We start from the raw sequence: 25511 nt of genomic DNA on the forward strand, positions 1-25511 counted from the left end.
ACTGGAGTCAGAGCAATGAACACAGCGAGTATCCACAGTGATTTCACTAAAGCCAGATGAATTGTATTCTGCTTATTTATTACTTCATTATCCCTGTAGGTGTTCAAGGTGCTTCACCACAGCTAAAGCAGTCCTTGCCCCGAAGAGGATGCAGTCAGATCTAAGATTAGAGATGACAGCACTGCAAGGGGCTGGACCTGGAGAAAGAGCAAGGTCCTTGTTCAACCAGAAACATAAATGCTCATCTGCCTCAAAGTTCAGTGGATTGGTTAAGCACTGCCATGGCTCAAGGTTGGGCTGACTGATGTAGAGAAGTATTTTGGATGCAGGTTCCTGAAAAACCTCCTGTTTCTGCTGTTTTCAATGCTCTGGTGTTATTGCATAGATACTCTCACAGACACAGATTAGACCTTTGGGAAATATGATTTCATGTCTGTGGAATTATAACATTTCATTCTGGTTAATATTTTGGCCCATTGTGATAATGCCAGTGGGATGGAATGTTATCCATTAATGTCCATGAGCATTCCCTGGGACACACAGCCCTTGTGGTTGCTCTGCTGCCTTCTGTTTCCTCCTGCTCTCAAGGCCATATTCATCACCACACATCTCTTTTTTCATGCTCTGATGTCCATGACTCTCCACCAGTTTGCAGTGCCTTGGGATATGGGCTCTGCCCTTCAGGCATGTTTGACAGATTCAGGGAAAAGAAAACCAAGTCACCTTATTGCCCTCTGCAGTGCTTTTCCAGCCTTCCTTCCAGGGGTAGATGCACCTCTGCAGAACCTCAGTCATTTTTCTGGAGCTCTGAATGCCTGCACCGCCTCTGGAGCTACCAAAGCAGCCTGGATTTATTGCTGGTTTCCTCTGCATTTCTCAAGGATTGTGTTTCTCTCTCTGCTTTTTCAGGTTGCCACGTCCACTTAAAATCTTGCAGTGCGTGCCCCGTGTTCATTATTTAGCAGCACATGGGAAAGCCCCCTCAGCTCCAGCTTGCTGTGAGTGCTGTACAATTGTATCCCAACTGCCTGCTCTACTTATCTGCTGCATTATTTCTGTGAAAGCAAAAGCTGTGCATGAAACAGATGCTTGGAATGGTATTGGGATCCAATTACTGCACTTTTCCAACCTTACATCTCTTGTCTAAACTTGGAGCAGGCATATTTTTGTTCCTTGGTGACACTATATAAAGAGACAATTGGCATTGTGTTTGCTGGCTGACTGGTTGGCAGAGAAGGGGTGGCAGGAGCAGCAGCACCATGGTAGGTTTTATTCTTTCCACGTCTCTCTGGGGGTTTTTGTCTGTATTTCTTTCTGACTCTAAATTCAAACAGAGCAGGAACGATCACACTGGACTCCATGAAACCTCATCTTAGTATCACATCCAGAATGAAGATATGTCTCATAGAGTGAGCTGTGAACTTCCAGGGAATACTTTAATAATTTGTTTAACTAATGGGTGAGGCAGAGAACGTAGATGCACTTGCTGAGGGGAAGAGCTCGTGCACGTCTGTCCCACACTGACACAGCAGGGCAGCAATGCCTGGCACAGCTGCTGTGTGCCAGTGCTAAGGTCTGCTGTGGTGGGATGGGGAGTGAGGAAAGGGATAGCTCTGGAATTGTGACTGCATTGCCCTTGAGACTGCAGGGAGAAGTAGCAAGTACTGCAGGAATGTCTGTGTCTTGCCTTTGCCCCTCTCACTGTCGGCTTTTAGCTCTGGGACTCCAACACTTCTGCACCAGAGGTGCATTGATGTGACTTCAAGGAGCCAAAAAGAACTCCTGCCTAAGGAACAGTGGGCAGATTGGGCAGATCTTTGTCTTCTGCAAATTTGGAGGAATGACTACAACAATATTAAAAAAAAAAAAATAAATAGAAAAAGCTGATGATTTTCTCTTTCCTTATTTTGCTCCTTTTTGCAGGTCCTTTTCAGGTTGTCTTAAAGTAATGCTGCCCAGTGGCTCCCTGGGTCTGTGGAATGTTTGATTGTGGAGGACACCAGAGAGGGAGTTGTATATGAAAAGCTCTCTCAAAGCTCAGTTCAAACCTGATCCCGTTTAAGCAGGTGACGAATGTGATCCACGTGCTGTTCTGAGCAGGATAAAACCCCACTCAAAGTCATTCCTAAAATCCATGCACCAAACCAGGTTCCGGTTTCAGCCAGTGCAAGCCCGGGGGCAGTGGTTTCACACTAGTCCTGTTCTTCACCACTGTTTCAGAAGGGAGCAGTGCCTTGTGCTGATTGTGCCTCTTCAGCTGTGGATTTACAGGTTTCCCTTTAATCAGCCTCACTAAAGTCTCGGCCAGCCCTTTCGTGGGGTGGGGGGCCAGTGCTGGGTCTTAGGTTTTCTTTTTTCCTTTTTTTTTTTTCCCCAGAATTTTATTTATCAAGTTTTTTTCCTTCTTGTTTAGTTCAATGACACACCAACACTCATTGATGTTTGAAGATATTTCAGGACATTCTGTGATGAAATGCTTAACTTAAGAGATGTGAAAATATAGTGAGAGACTTGTCTGTCTCCTCACTCCCAGTTCAGCTGACGATTCTCTGTGGTGGTTCTTTTCATTGTGCCTTTTGTTTTGGGAAAATATCTTCTGAGGTACCTTCCTATACAGGGACACATGAAACAGATTTAAAATGGAAAGAAAAAAATAGCCTTAATGAAAGAAAGCTGAAGAATATCTTTACATAAGGAAGTGATCATTTTTTATTAATCAGAGGGAAATGTATATGTAATTATGCTAGATGAACTCTGTGGGGAGGTTTTTTTCTCTCTTTATGATGTCTTAAGGGATTTATAAATATTACAGAGGTTTTATAGCATCATAATATTTCAGATGTGCAGTAAAGCTACTTTCAAAGGATTAGTGCAGACAAAGCAGCATAGTAAAAAATAATTACAAGTCAGCCAGTGCTACTAGGCTCTGACATCCAGGGCTGATGAGAGCGAGAGAGGCAGGGTTCAGGGAGATAATTTTTCTAACAAGAGCAGACCACACAAGTGCTGTGGAATGGAGTTCTGAGAACTGTCTCTGGCTCTCCGTTTATTCCAGGGAATTTCAGACAAGTTGGGTCTGTGTTGTCTCCCCGTGTGCTCTGTGCTGATGGGGAGAAGGAAGGGGAGAGGCAGAAGGAAGCAGAGGGAAGCCTTTTTCTTATTCCCAAAACATTCCTGTGTTGATTCAGTTCGAGTGACACCTCATAGCAGGTTCTGCCCACCCCAAAATAGTTGGCATTCTGACCAAATATCTTCTGATCTGCTGTTGGAATGTACCACCTGCACTGGGACGGGCACCAGCAAAGCTGAGTGACTTCACCAGCTGGAAGGGAGCCAGTTGTGTGACCGCTGTGTCTGTGTGTGTGCCTGCACACGTGTGTTCATGTGTGTGTCTGTGAGCATGGACAGAGGGACTGTCCATCTGTTCCCATCTGCATGCCAGAGAGGAAAAACTGTTGGGTGGGAAAAGCGGCTGCCGAATTTTTGGGTCATGGAGGTCGAGGAGTCTGCAGTTGGAGAGGTTATCCGAGATAAAGTTTGGGGAGGTAAAGCCTTCCCTCTGTGTGTCTGCAGGAGAAAAAGGAGGCTGGGACGGGGAAGGGGGTTTATGTGGGGCAAAGGAGAATGTTTAGTGTATGGGAGAGTGAGGCAGCCCAAGAGATCTTTGTACCTAGCAGGGATCAAAGGTGTGTGTGTGTCTGTGTGGGTGTGTGGGAGGCTGGGACTACACACAAAATGGAGTGAGGATGAGAAGGGAGGATCTGTTTGTGACTGTGGAGTAGGTAATAAAAAGATCTTCTGTTTCTCAGTTCTGATAACGTGGGGTTTATTTGAATGATCTGAGGCTGTTGCCTGTTTGAAATGCAAATTGTGCCCTTAGAGCAGTTTGTGTTTCTTACTCCTCCAGACTGTTCCCTCAAAGGCTTGTGTTTGGGTTGGCCTTATGCTGCTCACCTGCCACGGAAAGGACCTAAAACCACCCTAAAAAAGGGTGGCTTGTCCATAGCTGGGATCTTTGGTGCAGATGCAGTGCAAATTATCTCAGCAGAGAAAACTTGTGAGACAATAATCACCAAAAATCCTGTCCAGTGGTGCAGAAATGCCTTGTCCAGGCCTGAGATGTAAGTTCTGATTCAGAAACTGTATTCAATGATAACAAAAATTCAAAGACAGGAAATGTCAGCACTGGGATCTTAGAATGGATGAAAAACAAGGGGAGAGTGTGATGAATGAAAAAGTAATAGTAAGTGAGAGTTACCATCATACAGTGGATCACAGCAGGGGACAGAATCTGAGCAAAATGATGGATGATTCTGTCTTTTCTGTAGTCACAGACGTAGCTGTAGAGGAAGGAAGTACAAAAAGTGCAAGGCTGGTAGTATTTTATGTCTACTTTGCCTTGGACTGAATAAACACATAAGGATGCAAGACAACAGAATCAGGTTCTTAATAGTGTACACTCCTGTTTCCCTCTGCAGGACCTGCTCATCCACTGGGGGTCTTCTTTAGCAGAAAAATTTAAAAAAGACAAAATAAGTTGCTTAGTGGGAAAGTGGTTTTGCTTGTATTTCAGTTTTGGCTGTCACACTGTTATTTAGAGTATTCTCTGTGTGTTTTAAGGCATGGTGGACCAAACAAGGAACTGAATGTACCCAAACCAAACCAAAAATGAGGCTCCTGGCAGAGTGCTGCCCCTCTCTTCCTGACTGCCTGTGGAGACATTCCTGCTCTGCAGAATTTGCTGAGTAGAGATTGGTTACTTTATAATTACTGAAGGGTAGAAGTGTGCACCTGAGCAGGCAGGCAGGGAGCTGTGCCTGTGTTTAGCTTGCAGGAGCTTGGCTGGTTTTCCATACTTTCTGTCTGCAAAATTCACTGAAGGTCTGAAATGATGAAGTTCTGCGATAATCCAGTGTCACTTCCTTTGTATCTCTGGTGTCATGAACCTGTTCTAGCACCAGCCTTTTATGAATTTATCAGGGCAAACAACACTTTATGTTCTGAAGTAAGAACCAGGTATATTTATCTCCTTCCTCCTTTGCATATAGAGATATAAACTGATTCACTGCCCCTTTTTCTTTTAGGTCACCCAGAAATCAGAGATTTCTTTACTCTGGTTTGCTTGAACATACACACAAAAATTAATCCCTATTCTTCCATCTACCTGTGTCCCTGCATACCCTTGTTCTCTCAGGCTCCCTGACAGTGCCAGAGAGGAGGAATATAAAGAACCTCAGTGAAGGAAACTAAGCTCAAAGCAAATGCCTGGTTCAACAGAGTGTTCCTGAGACCAGATTTTGGTATGGCTCCACTTTTTCACTTAAACCTTCTAAACCAAACCAAAACCAACCCCTCAAAACAACCAAAACAGACCCTTTAAAACCCAGGCTAATTGAGAGAGTGCTAACATTAGTAAGACAAATGAGTGATACATGACAAGCCTGCGGTTTCTCCTCTAAAGTCAAGTGTTGTTTTCTTCACAATGGGATGATTAATACACCCAGGCAGGAATATTAATAGGCTTGTTCAGTTGTTGCAACATTCTTCCCACTGCTGTGCTATTGAGGCCTCGGAATCTGAGCCCAGGGGACCCTCAGCTCTTCAGTTCCTCATCTGTACATCAGTCTCCCAGCACATGTTGCAGTGAGAGCTGCTCTGTCTCTGCAAAGTGCAGCTCAGCACACTTTGTGTGTCACGAGTGGGGAAATCAAGGCAGGCAGAAGTGATGTGTCAGTCACCCACTTGCTCCTCTGCAGGTCACCTCCTGAATCCTTGGCAGTTTAGAAACCATATGTCTGCTCAGTTCTGTGATGTTCTTTTTAATATGCCACTCCTTCAGAGAGGTACTCCGGAGTCAGAATCCCGATTGTGTTCATTAAAAAATTCTGGAGTGTTTGCAATTGTCAGACAGCAGCACAGACCTATTTCTATTCTCTTAGAGCTGCCTTTTAATTCAAGTTACCCACCAGAAAGACAGTGACAATGTAACCTATTCTATTCCTGCTCCACCTACTTACCTCTCAGCCTTCCTCCTCATAGCACCTGCCTACCCACCACTTGTGCAAAATCAGGGTGCAGTTTCTTTCTGTGATTATGAATTTCTTGGCCTTTCAGGGCAGATAAACTACAATACTGGGACCTGGTAGTCCCAGATGCTCTATATATTTTGTGCTAAAAGGCTTAGTTTGACACTGCTGGTAGGAGGCCATTCCCACCCAGCAGCTGTTGTGAAATATATTGGTGGTCTCAGCCCCATTCCACAAGTGAACAGGTCATAAATAAGATCCACACCCAGAGCTTCAGAAAAACTAGAGATAGATTGAGCAACATGGGCACTGATCTCCTCTATCATCCCTGGAGATGATAAACCAGAGAGTAACAATGAACAAATATGCTGGGATGAATTTCTTCTAGAATTTCTTCTAGGCTGGAACTAGATGATCTCTCCCAGCCCAAGCCATACTATGATTCTATGGTACTTCAGTAATTGTTCCCTGTATAACCAGTTTTTTCCTTTGAAAAAGACTTCACTAAAGTAAAGAAACTTTTGGGTGGTTTTTGACTTGACAGTGTGTTTCTAATAGATATTGAACCACAGCTTTTGGGTTTATCTGATCCTTCCTTACACCTACAATCCTTGCTTAAAGCCTTACAGCACAGAGAACCCATTAAACTGAGGACTAATGGAGGAATTGCCAGTGTTTGGCACTTCCAGGAGCGGGACCCCACTGCCCTGCGCTGTGGTGACAGATTAAAGAGACACAGATGGTTTGCTGCTCTGGGGAATATTTATCCTGCTGAACATGGATGCTGCCTTTGGCCACAGTAGAGCAGCCTGTGAGAAGGGCAAAGCATGTTTTGTCTCCATCAAGACCAACAACCCAAGAGAAGAAGCAGCTCAGCCGCCCCCTCGGAGAGCGGGGAGGCCTGAAATCCATTCCACTGGGAACATCTGCTTCCCCTTTACCTCAGGGAACAAATGCATGTAAATACGGAGGATTGTTCCTAATATTTCCATTCGATCTGGAAGTGTTGAAAACCTCCACCAGGCACCTCACGTTATGTGGAAGATTGCCTATGACTGCTCAAAAATAACACTTATTTCATGTGTAGGAGGAGGAGGGAATCTGTTTATTCCAAAATCAATATTTCTACATTCATTAAACATTCCACTTATTAACTTCTTTTTTCCATGCCTGTGGTGGCATTCTATCCTTGTTTTTATCCTTCTCGCAAATATATTTTTCATTTGATTTCCATTCCTATTTCCAGATTTTAGTGCTCTGCATTAGCTAATTGGAGCTTGACAGGTCTGGAGTGTGGGTATGTGGAAGAGTGCCTACCACTGCCCTAATTTCCCCCCATCCATATCCTGGGATCTAAACCAGGGTGGCTGAGTGCAGAAATCTGCCTGGCAAATTAAATTGATCAGACAATGTATGCTTCAAACAGAGTCAAGTGGGAATATTTCCTTGAGCTGCTCTGCTCCTCAGGATATTTGAAATCAGTATTGAATCTGAACTTTCACAGGCTTTTTTATTTTGATGAAAGGAGACAGTAGAAGTTGCCTTCTGTTTCATGCAGAATAGCCCAAACTAAGTAAGACTAATTTTCTGTGACACGAGAACCAGGTGGGACTATGATAATGAAGTTTAAAAGTAAAAATGATAAAGAAAAAAGTAATCTGTCTGGAAGGGAACTCAAAAGGCAGTGCAGCTCATTATCCTGCCCCAAGTAAGGATAATGCTGTGGTTAAAACATTTCTGTAATCCTTAGAAATCACAGATTTTATTCTTTACTGCAGAACAAGAACTGTATTGTCTTAGTCAAGTGGTTGGGCCCTTATTCAAAGATATTTAATGAAGTCTAGTTCTGACTGATTTTTAGGGAGCATTAGATTCTTAGATATCATTGTAGCTCTTTCCCCAGTCTTGCTCTGTCTCAGCCTCCAGACTACGGAATGGTGATAAAAGCAGTCCTGCCCTTTTATTTAAGATGACTATCTGGAATATTAAAATAACATGGTCTACTAAGGTAATGTGGTATAGAGTCATAGGTTGGTAAAAGAATATAGGTTTCAAGTGTAGAAGGTGTTCCTGCACAGGAAGGATTAATCTGTTCAGTCAGTGTTGGTCCAGACAGAGCAGATTTCTAAACATTTCTGTGTGAGTAGGAAATGATATAATTTCCCTTTATAGTTCCTGAACTGAGTCTTCATGCAGGGCCCTATTTTGCCTCCTGCTGCTGGTCCCAGCATGGGAACTGGGAAGAAGCAGTACCTGTAGGCACTTCCCTAAACTGCTGGAATTTCTTGAGAACAGTAGGTTGGGAATTCTACCTTATATCTCCAAGTGGCACCATAAGATTACATCACTGCTCCTGAAGCACTGAGCTCTGGAAAGCCAGTGTGGAAGGGGAGGAGTGTCCTGAATCAGATAGTCTGTAATCCATGAGGTGGAGGTGACTCTGCCCCAGGAACAGGCAGTTCCTTGGGGGAACAGGCAGTGCACCAGTCATGATGTTGAGTCACACTTTGGGTCTCTCACCTTTTTAAGGCAGCACAGTGACAGTGTCCTTGTTTATCTGAGCTGTCAGGTTCCAGGAGGGAATGATATCACTCCAGCAGGGAGTGATAAAAATCCTCAGCAAGAGCAATTTTTATTATATATACACACACACATATCTTCAATCCTATTTATGTATATATGTAAGATTGAATTAAAAACCTTGTTATAACAAAGCACAATCCTCTTGTATTACTTGACTGTATATATTTTACTTTCTGTTGAAGATGGAATTTGTTTTCATGGGTGCTTAACAGACAAAAGAATATATATTTGATCTTCTTATTCGTATTACAGGCTCCCAAAAAGGCAAAGAAGAAGATAGAAGGTGGCTCCAATGTGTTCTCTATGTTTGAACAAACCCAGATCCAGGAGTTCAAAGAGGTGGGTCACAGTGCTGCTGTTCTCTATAGTCTCCTGTTATTGCTAATGAAGAACATAGGCTTTGTTTGTAATCCTTATTCAATTCTCCATCTGCTTTAATAGAACACACAGTTGTTTTCTGAATCATCCCTGTGGTCTTGGCTGGTGTATCATTTTCCTTATGTGTTTATTTGTTCTTTCTTTCATTCTTTCTTTCCTTCTTTCTTTCCTTCTTCTGTCCCTCGCTCTCTTGTTTCAAGCTCCAGACTTATTTGAAAATAAGCCCCTGCTCCAAGATAAAGGAAAATTACCATCTCATCCACTTTAGACCTGATTCAGGAAAACACTTCATCACAGTTAAAGTGGTATTTTAAATAAGAATAGTCTTACGTGCTCAAGTATTATCCTGAATGGAGATACCTTATTGAACCAGGGCTTTAATCCGTGGTCTGTTCCACAACAGCAATAGAAAATATTCTTCTGTGCCCTTCTAATAGTGCCCACAAACTAGAAATGAAAATACCAAAAAGCCCTCAGCTGACTTTCCCACAAATGCCAATAAATGAAAACAACATGTTGAGATTAACAAAGCACCTTTTAGCTCCCAAGGAATTTGGTATCCCATGCACTGCAGATTCTTTGAGCACAGGTAAGAAGGTAAATCTGATGGGCTGGCATAAAAGCTGGAGCATATTGAAGACAGAAAATCTGCTTGATAAGTTTATGTTCTTTCTCTGAGTGGACATTCTAGAATGTCTGTGAGACCATCACTGTCTGGATTGGGTTGTCATTTTAAATTATTGGCTTTTCCCCCATTTTTTCTAACTCCCATCTCCAAAGCCATTTCTGACGTGATAAATATCTACTGTTTCATTTTGTGCATGTGTCCTTCAACTTTACTTTCCATGAGGATTCCCACCAGGAAAACTCAGTGGTGGACAAGACTAAAACCCATACAAAGGACTGGGAATATGACCCAGCTAAATGGATTGGAACCACTAATCATTTCTCCACAGTTAATGGAAACATGTTTAACACTCTTCTCCCACCTCTTCTCCACATCCTATGAACCTCCATTTGACTTTCTCCAAGGATTACTGTTTGAAGAAGGACCAGCAAACAGAATGCCATATTTGATCTGCTCTAAATCAGATAATCCTGAGAACATTTCTAGGAGGATGGTGGCAGAATAATGGCATGAAACTCAAGACCATGTTGTGTCTAAAAACTGCATGTTTGGGACATGCATTTCTGAAAAGCTGGTTTTGATCAGAACATTTTTATCTAGAGATTTCAAGCAGCTCACCAGCAAATGTTTCAGCACTGCTGTTGTGCTATTTAAAGTTCACCCATTACAATATCTAATGCTCTTCCTGTCTTCTGTGAGCTTGCTGGGTTTTGCTTTGCTCTTCATATTTTCTCCTGTTTTGCTTCCAAACTGTGGGGATCACCATTCAAAACAAGCCTTCCCCAGAGAAAAGAAAGCATCCCTGAAGTGTTGGGGTTAATTTTTTATAAGGGGGTAGTTTGGCAGGTAAGTGAAGGATTATGAACATGGATATGGCAAGGAATTACATGAGCAAACGGGAATGTGAGCAGTGGGGCTTTGTAAGAAACTGGAGGTGAAACTACGTAAAGATCTGTTGATATAATACAACCAGGGAGAGAAATGCACCCTGTAGAGCAGCAGATTTTAAAACTCTGCAAGTTACTGTTGCTGTATTCTCAGGAGAGCACTGTCTTTCATCGTAATTGAAGTAGGAATAATTCCTGGTCATTGCAAAGATACACTCTCATATTGATGTGCCTGTCAGACAGATAACCAGCTTCAGAGACATGCCTGGTATGACCAGGGGAATTTCAGGTCATTAAAATCTTTCCAAATCAATGAAACATTAAAAGTGTGATGGCAGCAAATAGAGGGACACACAAATAGGTAAACAGATAGATGGGCAGTTAGCTGGCTTGGTAAATAATGGTCAGAGAACATCAAGTCTGTGTTGGCTGAAAATAAAAATAAATTAACTGGCTTTTTCTATCAAAAGTTAAACTTTGCCTGACAAGAGTATCTAAGGTCAGCACATCAGGGTCAGTCGGAGTACTGTCTCAAGGATACAGTTTATTGGAAGGGGAAAAAAACTTTGAATAAATTATCCTATGGAACCTGCATTTTTCTGTACTTCTGAAAATTCAGCTATCTCTGTATGATGGGCCATTTTAAGTACCAGAAGGAATTGTCTTCAGGTTGATAGCAGAGAGATATCTACAGAAATGAAATGTTTTACAGAACATAACTGCACAAAGAACGAGGCATGGGGAAGGTACAAACACACAGAGCAAGCACTGCCTAAATCCTCCCTGACTAAAGTCTCCCTAATTCAAACGTTTATGGGTTAAGGCCTGAATGGCTGGAGCTGCCAGCATTGGCTCCAGCCCAGCTGCTCGCTGCACTGAGCAGTAATTTAGTGAGAAGAAGTTTGGGTGGGTTTAATTAAGCCCCTTGCCAACATAGAGTAATGTGTTGAAAGTGAGGAGAGTGCAATGAGGTGGTGTGATGTGGAGGAATCAGAGGAAGTTAAATATTCCTTTTCACAGGATGAATATCATACCCCCCTGGCCTGGTGTGTGTGATTGCAGCACTGTCCTGTGCAATGCTGGTGGCAATACCTGTTCCTTTTTCTTCCCCCAGGCTTTCACCATCATGGATCAGAACAGGGATGGCTTTATTGACAAAGCAGACTTGAGAGACACGTTTGCTGCACTAGGTAAACTGTAATAATTAAAACTAATTGTTCAATACTCAAAAACAAAAATGCAGTTTCAAACACCTAGGGAAGGTCTGTATTAGAATTACAGTGGGATAAGTGATGAGATACACAGGAGGCAAATGGGAACCTGTTCAGTTTGACCTTCCTCCTGATGGCAGTTGCTGTCTCACTGCAGATCTCCAGCTGGAAAGTCTCCTGAGCAGTCTCCTTGGGAAGAGGTCTGATCCCTCCCCTGCAACTATTTCAGAACAAGCCCACCCAAGCAGGGGTCCATGCCAGGCATTTCTGATTTGCCTCTGAATCCAGGCTTCCCAGGCTGCACTTTTTCATCTGGGAGCCATGGAATATCCACTGATTAGCTCTGCTGCCACGGACTGGCTGCCCCTCTGCCCACACAAAAGCAGGAGGACTTCATGTGAGGTTCTGTGCTTCATGTGGGGTGAAATGTGCATGTCATGGGATTGGGTATTGTCCATTCCATGCCCATCACAGTCCTGATAGTATCAAGCAGATCAGAGCAAATCTTCCCAAGGAAAGGAAAAATTAAAATGCTCGTGGTCCCAAACCTGGAGTTGTATCCTGGTTGCAACATCTGAGGCTTGAACAGTGATGTAGGCATTTGGGATTTTGCCATCTGGATCTTATTAAAACAAGTTTGATAAGAATCTTTAGTGCTCCCCAGGGTGGAATCAGGCGCCAGCAGAGTCAGTGCAAGGAGCAGAAGCTCCTGAACTCTTTATTGTGACAATGAGGTTTGCAAACTTTGGCCTGTAGCTACTGTTACCCTGAAATATTTATTTCTTAAGGCCAAGTTCTGGTGTCTTTCCTGTTCAGTGAAGCCCTTCAACAACTATAAAGTACAGTCACAGCAAATTACCTCTCAATTTGAGACGGGTTGCCAGGGTCTAAATTCTCATCAGTGGACTGCACAAGGATGGAGAGGGAATAGGACTACTCAACTCATCATCTGCCCTCTACTCAGTGAGGTGTCTCAATGCACAGGAGGGCAAAGACTGAGACCTTGGATTCACTTCATCACTTTGATCTCTGCTATATTAACATCAGTGGGGCCCATATTTCACCTGAGGTAAAACAAAACAAAACAGAACAAAACAGGAGTTTATTTGGTAGTGCCCCTTCCCTCGTCCACTGCTGGCTATGTCTGTGTTATTTATCCCCCTTACTGCTTCAGTCACCCTTTGATCTCAGAGTCAGCTCTGCCGATTCCTTTGCCACTGGGGTGTTTGGGAGTTGTGTTCTGCCACGTTATTAGCAAAGTTGCACAGAGCCCTGAGCTCCCCAGTGGGAGGAGATGAATGGGAATCGTTTTTTGAAACACAATTTGTGATTTATTATGAAAAATGATCTCTGCTGCAGGTCGTCTGAATGTCAAGAATGAAGAGCTTGAAGACATGGTGAAGGAGGCGCCAGGTCCTATTAACTTCACTGTCTTCCTTACTATGTTTGGGGAAAAGCTGAAAGGTAAGCACCTCTGGGGGATTGGAAAGGTATCTGTCAAAGCTCCTCGGCACTGAAATATCTCAGCACCTTGCAAATTATAATCATGTACCCACAGAGCAGTGCTCAAAGGCAGGGAGTGATCTCCACCTTTGCAGGCAGAGCTCAAGTATGAAAGGCTGAGGGCCAGTGCAGAGGACAGTTCAAAGGTGTGATTCAGCTCACACAAGCTCACATGAAAGTGCTAAGCTGAGGTCCAGAAAGCAATGAAACCCCAGCAGCCTGGAGCATGGGGAGGGGAGTTCCTCACCATCAGCAGCTTCCTAGGCTGGAGTCAGTTCCTCACAGTGTTAGCTGCTTTTAAAGTATTTTCTGTATTTCTAGAGAAAAGCCCCTTTTTACACTTCTTTGGCTCACTAAGCAAACACGATCTCTGCATCCTCCTTGCAGTTCCAGGGCATGAAGAGAAATGTGGGCTTCCCTGTTTTCTGTATTAGTTGTAACCCAGTGGCCCAGCCTTGGTGTCACTTGAAGTCAATAGTGATTTTGCCATTAGATGAAGACTTCACTTAATGAAATAATTAAATCTCAGTGGATTTGCAAGGGTAAGGGAGAGAAATTTTACCCATTGCTGCAGAATATATAGGGATCACTGGGGGTGGTTCAGAAAACATGGGTACTAAATTTGTTGTGTGAGCTGGTAATTTAGTCAGCTCTCTCCTGCTCATGGCTAGAAACTGCAAGGGAGGGGTGAAGCCAAGAGAAACCATCATCTTCCAACATGCATTAGAGAAAGGTGAAAGCCTTGACCTTCAAAGCAAGGCTGGTCTTAGCCAAACACATTCCAGAAGTTTGTTAAAATAACTAATGAACAGAAAAATGGAAAAATCCTGTACTGTCTCCTTAAAAGCATTTGTTGTATTGTTCCCGGATTCTGGCTTTCCATTACTGAACACAATTCCAGTGAAGGGCTTTCTGTGCTTGGAGTAGAAAATAGAGAGGTCTGAAAGAAAGAATTCATGTAGTTAGTCCTTGAAGAAACACACTCCTGCTAAAGAGAAGCTGGAGAGGGGATGGAGGAGGCTGCAGATGGACACAGAGGAGAGGATTTTATTACCCAGACATCACTCTGTCTTGATAAATGTGGTACCTCCACCTTTACATTCCAGGTGTCATCTGGCAGAGAAGGTAGTGCCCTCCTCCACAGTTTTCCTTCTGGGATATGTGACTATTTGTTGTGGGGTGCCCTGCTGCCCATTCCATTTGGGATGCTCACAGAGAGCATGGAAATGAGCTCTTCTTCCTTTCCCTCTTGGCCCTCACAGTTGCTGAAGCTGGCAAAGCCTCTGGCCCTGCCAATTGTGTGGCCTAAAAGCAGAGCCAGCACAGGAAGGTGAATGGCAAAGCATAACCCTCTTGTCTGCAGGTTTCCTGTTGGCTACTTGCAGGGGAGGAGGGGTTTTTTAATTTCCATTTGGTGAAGGGAAAATCACAGCTGTGCTTGTCATGCCCTTCTGGTTGGGTTTGTCATGCAAAGGAAGCACAGCCAAAAGACTGCACATTCCCAATCAAAACTAATTGGGATGAAGAGCCTTTGTAGTGCAATTAGAAAGGGAGAAAGGGCTAGAGGAAGTGGATATGGCAATTTTGCAACACTCTTTATTAGCTAAGTACCACTCAGAGAATTTGGTGAAAGGTGCTTTCTAAGTAAAATTTGTTGTGCTATAATTGATTTCTGTCATAAAGGGGAAGCTGGGATTTTCAGGATGAGCTTTAGCTTTGTATGTTGAGATTATGATGCCAGATGAACAGCTAACAAAACTCGGTTTATGTTAATGCCAACCACATGGAGCTGCTTCTACAGGGAGTCAGAATAATACAATTTGTACAGAAAACAGAGATGCCGCACATCAAAGAAACCACTTTATTTACCAGCTAATCAATAAAGAATGCCTGCTGCATTGCTTCTCTTCAAAGCCAAAGTCCAAGGATATGACAGAGGAGAAAATGTAAAACACAGTGAGGGGAAAAAAAATCCCCCCCACAGTGGTGAGCACTTAAAATGCAGAGCTCTCCTCGGAGCTGGGGGACGTTTCTCTTCGTGGGACAATCAAAACACTCATTAAACACCAATGCTCTTTGTATTGATCACAGATTCATTGCAGTTTGAATGCACTGCCTACAGCTTGGCCAAAAAAATACACACGGCCAGTGTGTGACAAGGAGGAGGCCGGATGGCCCGAGGTTTGTTACTGTTCCATGCACCAGGATAGCACCAATCCTGGGGAAATCTGAACAAAGACTACTAGGAAGGCATCAGGAGTGTTTGCAGCCACTAGAGCAGGGAACCTTGGCTGGGTTCTATCTCTGCCAAACTTCGAAACGAACTTTGAATCTGCAATTCTTTGTGTTATATCCTTTTTTAATCACTCTTTCGGTATTTCAGTTTCCCAAGTAGCTTCATTTGTCCACGGCGTCAGTTTGCCTGCTTGTAACTTTGGTTTCCTACAGCTGCAAAGATTTGTGTTGTATATGCTACCATAATATTTTGAAATATTGTGGAATAGTCAGAAACAGAGTATACAGTGTATTCTTTGGAGTGGGTTGAGACTGTGAGTGTACTGAGAATCTGCAGCATTACAGCACAGTCAGAAGCCCCAGCCAAGATTAAGGCGCTGTGAAAGCGAGTCCCTGACACAAATTTTTTCCAGTCCAAACAGAGACTGGAAGAAAAGGAAGGCCATTACTATCATTTTACTGCTGGGAACAGAGGGACAGGGATATTCAAGTCATATCAAAAATCTGTGGCCCAACTAAGAGCAGAAGCAAAATTTCGGAGCCATAGTCTGGTGCTTCAAACCACCCTGTTTCTATGTGTCACACTTAATGAGGAGATGTTTAAGGGGAAGTAAGTGCAGATCACCATTTTACATTGATCATCCTGTTTCCATTGCATTCCATTGGCATTTGGATTTTATGATGAGCTCCATTTCCTTTAGTGAGGCAAATAACCTCTTCTCTATATAGTGAAGAACAAGTAACATCAAAAAGTGTTTTTACAAGGAACGTGTTGTACAAGATTAAAGGAAGCCAGTGAGGGAAACAGTTTGTTATATTTTCATTTCTGAAAGCCACTAATCCTCTGGGTACTGATATTGGAGACCAGTTCCTGGAAGTTTTCTCTCCTGCAGACACAGAATAGATATGAGTTATTATTTTTAAGCTTCTGAGCATTGAACTATTCACCTCTATTGTTTATCTGACATGACAAATGCTGCCGAGTTAAGGAACCTTTGTCTTCAAACCCACAACTGCAGAATTCTCCATTTTGCACTGTTTTCAAGTGAATGCAATTACTTAGCAAGTGTTCAGCAGCTAGAGAAATACATCCAGGCTCTTAAATTACATTTCATTAATTTTAGGCACGGACCCAGAAGAAACCATTCTGAATGCTTTTAAGATTTTCGACCCAGAAGGAAAAGGCCGCATAAAGGCAGACTAGTAAGTTTATTTCAGATCCTTTGAAAGAATAACAACAATCCTAATAATTGCACCATTTTAAAGAACTGCTTAAAAGCTGTATTTTTCATGGTGTTTTAAGAGACAGAGGAACTGTCAGGCAAAGGAACATTTAGCTTTGTAAGCCGGAGTTAAAAGACTGGACTATTGTATGAATGTATTTGTGTACCAAAAAGAGATGTTATTGTCTTCAGACACTGCAAGAGGCAACGGAAATATAATCACATGTAGGCCATTAGATAGCCTTTTTTTGAAGGTCTGGGTATAAATCAACACATGACTCTTTGTAGATTAACTCCATATGTCAAATTAAAACCAATGTCTGGTGCCTAACTCTCAGAGTGCTTGACTCAAATGGGAAGCTACTCCCCCCTTAAAAAAGTGATCAATTTAATTAACTCTGTGACATGGTTTTAGTGCAGGACATTTTCCTTTTTATGTGTTTATCATCTGAGCCTTCTGCCTCTCGATGATAACTTGCTGTAAAATTCCACTAGTATGGTGGGAGCCAAACCTAATAATACTATTAATAATCTGGCAATTATTGTCAATGTGGCTATTTTTAAAATAAGGAGGCAGGGCCTGATTTGTATTCATAACCTGTTGCCCCAACAAAGCAGTGTAAAAGGACTTTAAGTGCTAATTGCACAAATGTAAACCCTCATTGCACTGCCAGAACAGGACTTGAGGTAAGTGAGATAAATGATACAAATGATATCAAATCAGGGCAGTGCATGGGGAGGTCTGAGCTATGGCTCCAGAGAAATGCTTTATCTACCTAGATTTATGCATATGCTTAAATTTCGTGGTGAATTTGGGGTCTACACTTTTTTGCAGCAGCCATTTCAGGGAGATCTTATAAAGCATGATATGTATAGGAAATTTATTAGGGAACCATGAGTTACAAAACTGTATTTGCCTCAATTAATTCTGCAAATGTTGTGATAACCTCTGAGTAGAATCCCATGGAGGTTTCCACAATATTATCTGCAATTATTGATGTCTCCTGGAAGTCAGTTGAAAATATAATATTCCCATGCAGTATTTCTTTCCTTTCCCAATGTGCTGCTCTGTGACACTCCCCCAGTGGGTGTGAGAGCCATGCTATGGTGTGCAACGTGCAAAATGAAAGCAAGGACACAGTCTTTTCACTAAAAACTTCCAAATTAATTAAAACACAAGTGGATGTAGCAAACAATCAGAAGGAACAGAGGGCTAACAGTTATCCTGATGGTTTTGGGGTTAACATTATCCAAGCAGCTTGGGAAGAACAGTCAGAGGATCATATCATATCAAACAATCAGAATAAATGTAGCCTGTTGCCAGCTAGGGCAGATCACAGGGCAGTGAAATCACAGCTGTGAAATACGAACTTCTGATACTACAAACCCCATGAAATGTTATATTTCCCACCACTATCTGTAACAATATCCTGCATACAAAATCTGCAGCTTGCCACCCTCTGTCCAGCTCTACATTCCTTGGATGCTGGAAGCCAGTTGGAGTTTGGGGCAAATCAGGAATGCAGCATCCCACTCCCAAATGAAGATGAGAGAGAAATACTTTTATTTTTCCTTGATGGAAAAGGTCAACCTTGTCCCCACCCCCACTGCACTGCTAACATTAGACAATTGTTTTAGTTCATCACCACAACAGAGCATAATGTTTACTTATTAGACCCGAGGGTAATGTTGATCATTACAGAACAAACCATTAAATCAATTCCGTGAATGTCTTTGAGGTTTAACTTCTATTCATATGCTTCCAAAATTTAGACATTTGAAGGTTTTGAAATAATTTTTCTGTTGGCTCACGCAGCCATTTCAATATGACTGTTAATGTTAATAAATAATATTTCTCCATATTAAAAAAATCCTGGAGTGTTTCTCTCCAAACCCAGCCATGTTGACCTTTTAATCAGAACTTCTTTTTATGTTCATGGAGTTAACATCCTTCTGGGGATTTTTATGTCTCTTCCCTCTGCGTGTTTTCACCTCTAGTCTGGAAATGACTCACTTAGTCCATCTGATGGTAGCTGGGATGGAGCCTTCTAACCTTTCCAGAAGCTCCAGGAGTTTATAACGTACTTCCAAATTCACTGACGGACTTTGTTTGTCTGCATCATTCTCCCCCACATAAAACCCTTCCTAGAGCATGATGTCAAAAAGAGAAAATGCTTTCGGTCGCATTCTCAGCTGGTGTGAACTGGCACAGTGCTTGGAAAGGTTGGATGATTCAGTCCCAAATGCCATTCGTGGGACAAAGTGAGTCAGGCCAACACCAACTCTGCCCAGTGCAGATGCCAACAAAACTGTTCCCTCTTGGACCAGGAAGATGGACCCAGGGAGATGAAAGAGGACCTTTGGAGGTTCCTGTGGCTGAGTCAGTGACGTCTCTCATCGTAGCTGTGGAGCTCTGCTCCTTTCAACTCACCTGTTTTTCTCCAAGACACCCCAGTAGAAAGGGCAATTCCAGTGGAAAACCAAAATGTCCTGGAGATTTTACAGATAATTTTAAAAAAGGTTCTGAAAATATCAGAATGCAACACGGTGTTTGTAACTGTGGAAGGAGCTGATGTCAGCCAGGACAAGAGATAGCATTTAGACTCCTGCCCCAAAGCACATGGATATTCTTTTTTGCCCAGAAGACTTTGGGTTTGGTTTGATTTTGGGGTATTTTTGAGAAGCAAATAGCCTTTATAAAGAAAGCAAGATACGCAAAGAAAAAAGTCCATAATTTCTGGCTCTGGAAATTGTGAGTGTTTGTTTCCCTATAAAATAAATAATGGAAAATGTGCATAGATCCTTTACTCAGTCCTTCCTCCTGATGAGTGTGCCAGAGCCTACTGGGCTGTGCATCAGAAGATTATAATTAGATATTTGATCTTTTCCCCAAAATACTTTAAGCATGTGAATGGAAGACACACAGTGCCCAGATCTCTTTTTAATTCAGTCCTGTTTGTGATGAAGCTTATTTGTGACTTCTGACAAAATTGCTGTGAGTGCTTCCTTCTATTCCCCAAGCTCCTTCCTGGATCACAGTTCCCATTTACATTTATTAATGCTGTTATTAATGCACAGGTATCCAATAATCAATTTTGCTGAGGAGAGCGAGGTCTCTACTCTTGCACCCACTGATCAGTTGAGAATTTGACTTCAAAAATGCAGTCACACCCTGAACAGCTGAGGGAATAAAACACAAAAAACAATTTGAGACAAAGAGATGAAGAAACTTTGCTAAGTAAAGAGAATGGTGAAGTAATGCAGGAAAAATATAAACAACAGCTTAAGCTCTGTCTGTGACTTCAGAGTGTTTCCCAAAACTTGCACAGATATTTTCACACTTGTCCTTGTGGGTAAGATCCTTATTCACTACCCAGAAATTTTTTTTTTCAGTTTTCCCTTTCTGAGCTTCCAAATGAGCACTTCCTATCAACAAGAAGGAAAAAAATATGAGTCAGAGCTCTGAGGAAATGCTGTTGTAGCTTTGCCATCCAAACCACACTTTTATCTGGGTGACTTTTCCCACGTGAGATGCACAGTGTATGGGAGCAGAAAGGGGAGATTTACTGTGTTACCTGAACATCTGCATCCACAGTAGGTGAATTTTGCTCATCTGGAAGTGTTCCTGCTCAGGCATGATTTCTATTACAAATAGTTAGTTTTAAATATTCCCTTTAAGAAGGAGGAATAAATACTCCCTTTAAAAAGCAGAAAGGGCTGCTTTCAGAAGAGCTATTGCTCTCACTCTCCCACAACAAAACCTTCAAAAAAAGAAGCCTTTTTTTTTTTTCCAATCTACAAACCAAACCAGATTTCTATATTTGCTTCAGCTTTTGTTTTTGTACAACAGACTGCTCAGCTGTTATCACAGCTTTCGAGTTTGCTTTACTGATCTAGAAAAACTTCTGATGATGTATAAATACCTTTGGTAGTAACAAAAGGAGACAACTCTGCCTCTGCAGCGTGAATGCAAACTGTGAGATTAAAAAGGGAATTCTTTTTCAGGAAAGGGAAATTCTTGGTGCAAGTGAAAGGGATGTTTTGTGTGATGTAACCAAGTTCATAGTGGTGGATGTTGCAGCACATGGTGCATGTGCTGCCCTCAGCACACGAGGAACTTGGGTAGGATATAAAGACATGTTATCTAAGGGGGTTAGACTAGAATCAGAAATCATCTTCCAGGCTTTTCTGTTCACCTATAAACTTAGGTAAAAAAAAATTAGATGCTCCATTGCCTTCCCACAATGGATTTAAAACAGAAGGTAAATCAGCTGAGAGTCAGCCCCCAAACTATTCTCTTTGATGTAATTGCACGGGATGCAGATTGTGTGTGGGATAAGCTCCTTGTTCCAGTGCTGTAACTCCAGCTCGAGACACTGCACCACAGAATACAACAGGTCTCATGCAGTTCCACAGCCTCCTCTGGGAATGACTGCATGCAAATAAAGGGATTCACAGATGATGATTTGGAATAGCTGCTGGAGTTCTCTTTCAAGTCCTCTTTCTCATTTCATGCTCTGTTCCTTTCATCCTCGGATTTTACAGAAAATATTCTCTCTTTTGGTTTTGTTAAGTGATCCGAACTTTAAACAGCAAGTGAGAAAACCTACCACTTTAGGTTAAGATAAGCATACAGAATTGCTGTATTTCAATTAGAGTAATAACCTTAAACAATTTTAAACCTCCATAAAATGTCACAAAAGCGAAATAAGTTGGCAGAGCGAGGCATTGACACTGATGGGTGCCCACAGAAAATCTCTTACAATATCATGTAAGGATTAACAGCTCTAATTTATGCGGTCACACAGATTTCCTTTCATGCAACTTCAGGAAGGATCTTGCCATCTGAATTGTCATGTGCCATTATCACCCTTTAATCAGGTTATTTCATTTTATTTGAACAGCATCAAAGAAATGCTGATGACACAGGCAGACCGGTTCAGTCAAGAAGAGGTAAGGAACTGCTTTATTCAAAACAGAAATCTCTCTCCAGCTCCTGTTCAGCACTAAGTCTTTGCCCCTCTTTAAATGCATGAATTCAGCTGAAATCCAGACTGAGAGAAGGTTGATGCCAGCTCTAGCAATTAGTAACAATTCAAAGCCTCTCTTCTGAAGAGCTCCATAGCTAAATCAAAGTCAAAGAGATTCCTTGGACTCCCATCCAAGTTAAGTGTGGCCTATCTCGTGCTGTTCGTTCCTTTGGTGAGCTGGGCAAGGGATTTACTGCAGCTCAAGTGAGTTTGGGTGGGGACTGTGATCTGGTTTCCATTTCTGTGAGTTATTTTGTTTGAAATCTGAAATGACTTCTGAAATGAGGTACTGACTTTGCGGTCTGTGTGAGATTGAACATGGATTCTGCTGGCTGGGAGGAGTTCAGAAGGACTTTATTTTCAGAAGAGGAGATTCAGTGGAGTTGGTTTGTGGCAAGAACAGACTGGACAGCCTGTTCCAGTCAGAACAGCAAACTGGACTGGTTTTGACCAGGGCTTACCTGCATTTCTGGGAGAGCTCTTTTCAACAGGGGTCTTGTTGAGATTTGAGCAGGACTTTATTAACTAGTTGTCTTCTAATTCCTATTTCAATTTTACTGAAGCTAAGGAAAAGAAAAATCTTCCACAGTGGTTAATGGATCAGGGCAGCAGGGAGCTGACCTGGGTTGAAAATGAAAAGCTGCACATGTTGCTGTCCCACAGTCCTACCTTTGTAACACTTATCTCCTGTTTGCTTGGCAGATCAACCAGATGTTTGCTGCTTTCCCTCCAGATGTCTCTGGTAACCTTGACTATAAGAACCTCTGTTATGTTATCACTCATGGTGAGGAGAAAGACTAAGAGCAGAGAGATGAGCTTCTCCTGTGGTGCTGCACCAAGTTATTTCATAATACCTTTGTGTGCAAGACAAAGGGCTGAACATCCAGTATGTGAAGCCATGTGGTCATCAGAAGAGAACCAATAAAACAATTGACATTAGATTAAAGTTATTTAATGCTCCTGTTTATATAAAATATCAAAATACCGATTTTGTGAGGGTTTTTTCCCCATCCTGTCAGTGGTTTGAAATGGAATTTTGTTGATGAACTGGTGCTTTTTTGATTTATTGACAAACCTAATGTTCACCAGATGGTCCATTGGGCACTGCAGTGTTGCTTAACCTCTTGTCTTTTATACATAAGTTCCACGTATTAACTGAGAAATCCTCTAACTTATTGCACCAGGAAGAATATCTGGTAAATAGAATTATGTTCCATTTCACAGCCCCTAGCAATGAAAGTGTAAATAAAACAATCTTAAGCTCTTGTGAATATGCAATATGCCCTCTCCATCTCAGTGATGTGGTCAGTGTTACAAACCACTTCACTCATTTGCTTTCGTGAAAGAGAACAGAAATAGTGGATTATTGCCTATTTTCCTCATAGGAAAATTTACCTGGGTGCACTTAGAAACCAGGAATAATGAATTTCCCCCTTCAGAGGCTCCTCTATTGTGTGTGAGAGGTTGCCCATGAAATAATAATAACCCCTGGTCTGTCACCCCTTGGCCATTCTCCTTGTGTTACAGGTGAGGCACACACTGAAAGCACGAGTTTAACCCAAGGTCATCAAGTCTAGGGCCAAAGAGAGGGATTTGGGAATCATGGCCCAGGGTGACACAGGAAAGCAAACTACCTCTCACTTCAATAATCCAAGATCAGCCCAGTTTCGAAAATGGGCTACAGTTTCTTGTATTTAGACTTCTAGGAATTGGACATATTCTGCCTTGTGTGGAATATTGCAGGAACACTTCCTGCGTGGGAGTCAGGAGGACGTTGCAGCCAAAGGAAAACAAGCTTCTGCTGTTTTAACAGCTAATGAAAATGCTTTCCTTGTGCATCAGTGCTGCTGGCACCACAGACACTGAGAGGAAGCAACAGGTTTTTATTTTCTGTTTCCATCTCAGCCTTTGCAGCAGGAGAACTTGAGGGCAACGTGTCAAATTCTGCCCTCACCAGGAGGGACAGAAATTCCATGAAAAAGCCTTAATATCTGCATGGCTCAGGGATGTGACCTTCATCCCTACCTGCATTTTCTGTTGTTCCAGCAAACCCCTGCATTCAGTGCACTTCAGTAATACAGAACAACTGGAATGAGAAAGCTTTTAGCAGGCAGAAAGTTCATAAAATAAATCTCACCCCAGCGTGCAGAGACCCTGTGCATGTTCCTGCACCAGCAACGTTTTTCTCACGTAACAACTTGATACTCAGTTGCATCTCCTTTAATTATCTCCCTTAAAAATATCAGTGGACACAGCTAGAAGCAAAATTCAGCCTTTTCTTGCATGAATCTTGCTGGAGATGTGGAGAGGGCTTTAGCACTTCTTGCCACATGTGCCTGGAACATTTGAAGAAATGAATAATCATACAGATCTGTCCCTCCCAACACGATGTGCAGCTTGACTGGGCTTTACAGACTCAGAAAACTTCATGCCATGCAAGAGTCCACATGACCTCTTCTTCTACCCCAAGGCTCAGGAGCTGAGGTTTCCTCCACAAGCCCAGTTCTTATCCCTGTTTCACACAGGGATAATGCCTCTTTTCTCCCCAGAGTGTTTTTATTCACAGGTCCATGACCACTGCTGGTGGGACAGGGTTGTAGATCAGCAACTGGAGGTCATGGACGTAGAAGATTTTGAGTAGCACAGTAGAAAAGATGATTTATGAGCTTCTGCTTTAGGTTCTTATGCAGACCCAAACAAGTGACAGGAAAGAACTGCTGCTGATGGGAGGGGGCTGCAAAATGGATGTTTCTTTTACAGACTTCATGTGGAAATTTCTTGAGAGGTGGGTCTGGAAAATGCTCCTCTGTGGTACAGACACGTGTGCAAAGTCCAATGCTACCTTGTATGAGCTCCACACAACCACAGTCCTGGCCAAATGAGTACTGACTGTTCCACTAATATGAGTTGTAGTCGCTCAGGCATCAGATGTCAGACAGTGCTTATGGTTTTTACACTGTTTAAAGATCTCAGAATGAGACTGAAGACTAGATGAGACAGCACACAGGCTTACCTCTGGCCTTTAATCTGGAGAGATTTACTTTTCCTCGTGCAAGCTGGTAGGCAAAAACTTTGAGGATAATGCTCTTGAAAGATGAGGTCACATTTTCCCATCGAAGCATGCACAGTTTTTGATGGGTCCTTTTTCACCTGTAACTGTTACTTGACTTCTTCCAGTGCAGCTCTGTGACATCTCAGGCTGGTGGGAGTCTGGTCTGAGCAGTTCCACACTCTCCCCCTCCCCTGGCTGCACCCACTCCCTCTCCCTGGCCAGCACCAGAGCTCATGCACACCCAGCAGGTGCTGACTGAGAAGAAACCTCATTGCTCTCTAAATTTCCTTTCTGGGCTCTTGGAGCTGATTACCACCTTTGGGTTTGCCTTGTTTGAACATTGGTGAAGTCACTGTCCTGGTGCCCACATTTCCATGCCCTGCTGCAGGCTCCCTGTTCCTTAGGGAGCAGCTGCTCCCTAACAGCTGCAGATGGGGCAGGGCCATGGAGCTGTGGGCAGGATGGAAAATAAGACCACCTCAGTGTAGATTAGGTCAAGTCAGACTTTACCACAATGAGTGGTTTGTTTTAGAGCACTGCAGTTCTGAAGCAAATCACTTGATTGCCCCTACTTCCAACTGGGGTAGCTTTTTTTGGAGGAAGCTCAACCAGAGGCTCTGCTTGAAATTGAGTCCAAATTCCCTCCAGTTCCTGATGGGGACCAAAGCAGGGTGCAGCTGTGATGCCCTCCAGCAGCCACCAAACACTGAAGCACCACCAGAGTGCTCTCAGCCACCCAGAGCTCTCACAGCACT

The 25511-nt window shown here is 42.7% G+C and overlaps 1 protein-coding gene across 4 annotated transcripts in view; it reads left to right on the forward strand.

Annotated features, from left to right (window-relative positions):
• Positions 1-22925, forward strand: part of MYL10 (myosin light chain 10) — an 89212-nt gene extending 66287 nt beyond the window's left edge. For 2 of the 4 annotated variants that reach the window (XM_027664427.1, XM_027664425.1), the window contains exons 4-9: positions 8862-8948; positions 11617-11692; positions 13073-13177; positions 16576-16654; positions 21579-21627; positions 22407-22651. In XM_027664427.1, coding sequence (XP_027520228.1) covers positions 8913-8948; positions 11617-11692; positions 13073-13177; positions 16576-16654; positions 21579-21627; positions 22407-22505 — 444 coding nt within the window. In that variant the 5' untranslated portion in view covers positions 8862-8912 and the 3' untranslated portion in view covers positions 22506-22651. Of the gene's footprint in view, positions 1-1085; positions 1263-5279; positions 5301-8861; positions 8949-11616; positions 11693-13072; positions 13178-16575; positions 16655-21578; positions 21628-22406 lie in introns of those variants that run through there. The other 2 variants (XM_027664424.1, XM_027664428.1) reach the window with 2 other exon arrangements.
• Positions 22926-25511: the final 2586 nt, after the last annotated feature.

Source organism: Corapipo altera, unplaced genomic scaffold (genome assembly GCF_003945725.1).
Source record: "Corapipo altera isolate COAL_440 unplaced genomic scaffold, ASM394572v1 181b, whole genome shotgun sequence".
Classification (NCBI taxonomy): domain Eukaryota; kingdom Metazoa; phylum Chordata; class Aves; order Passeriformes; family Pipridae; genus Corapipo; species Corapipo altera.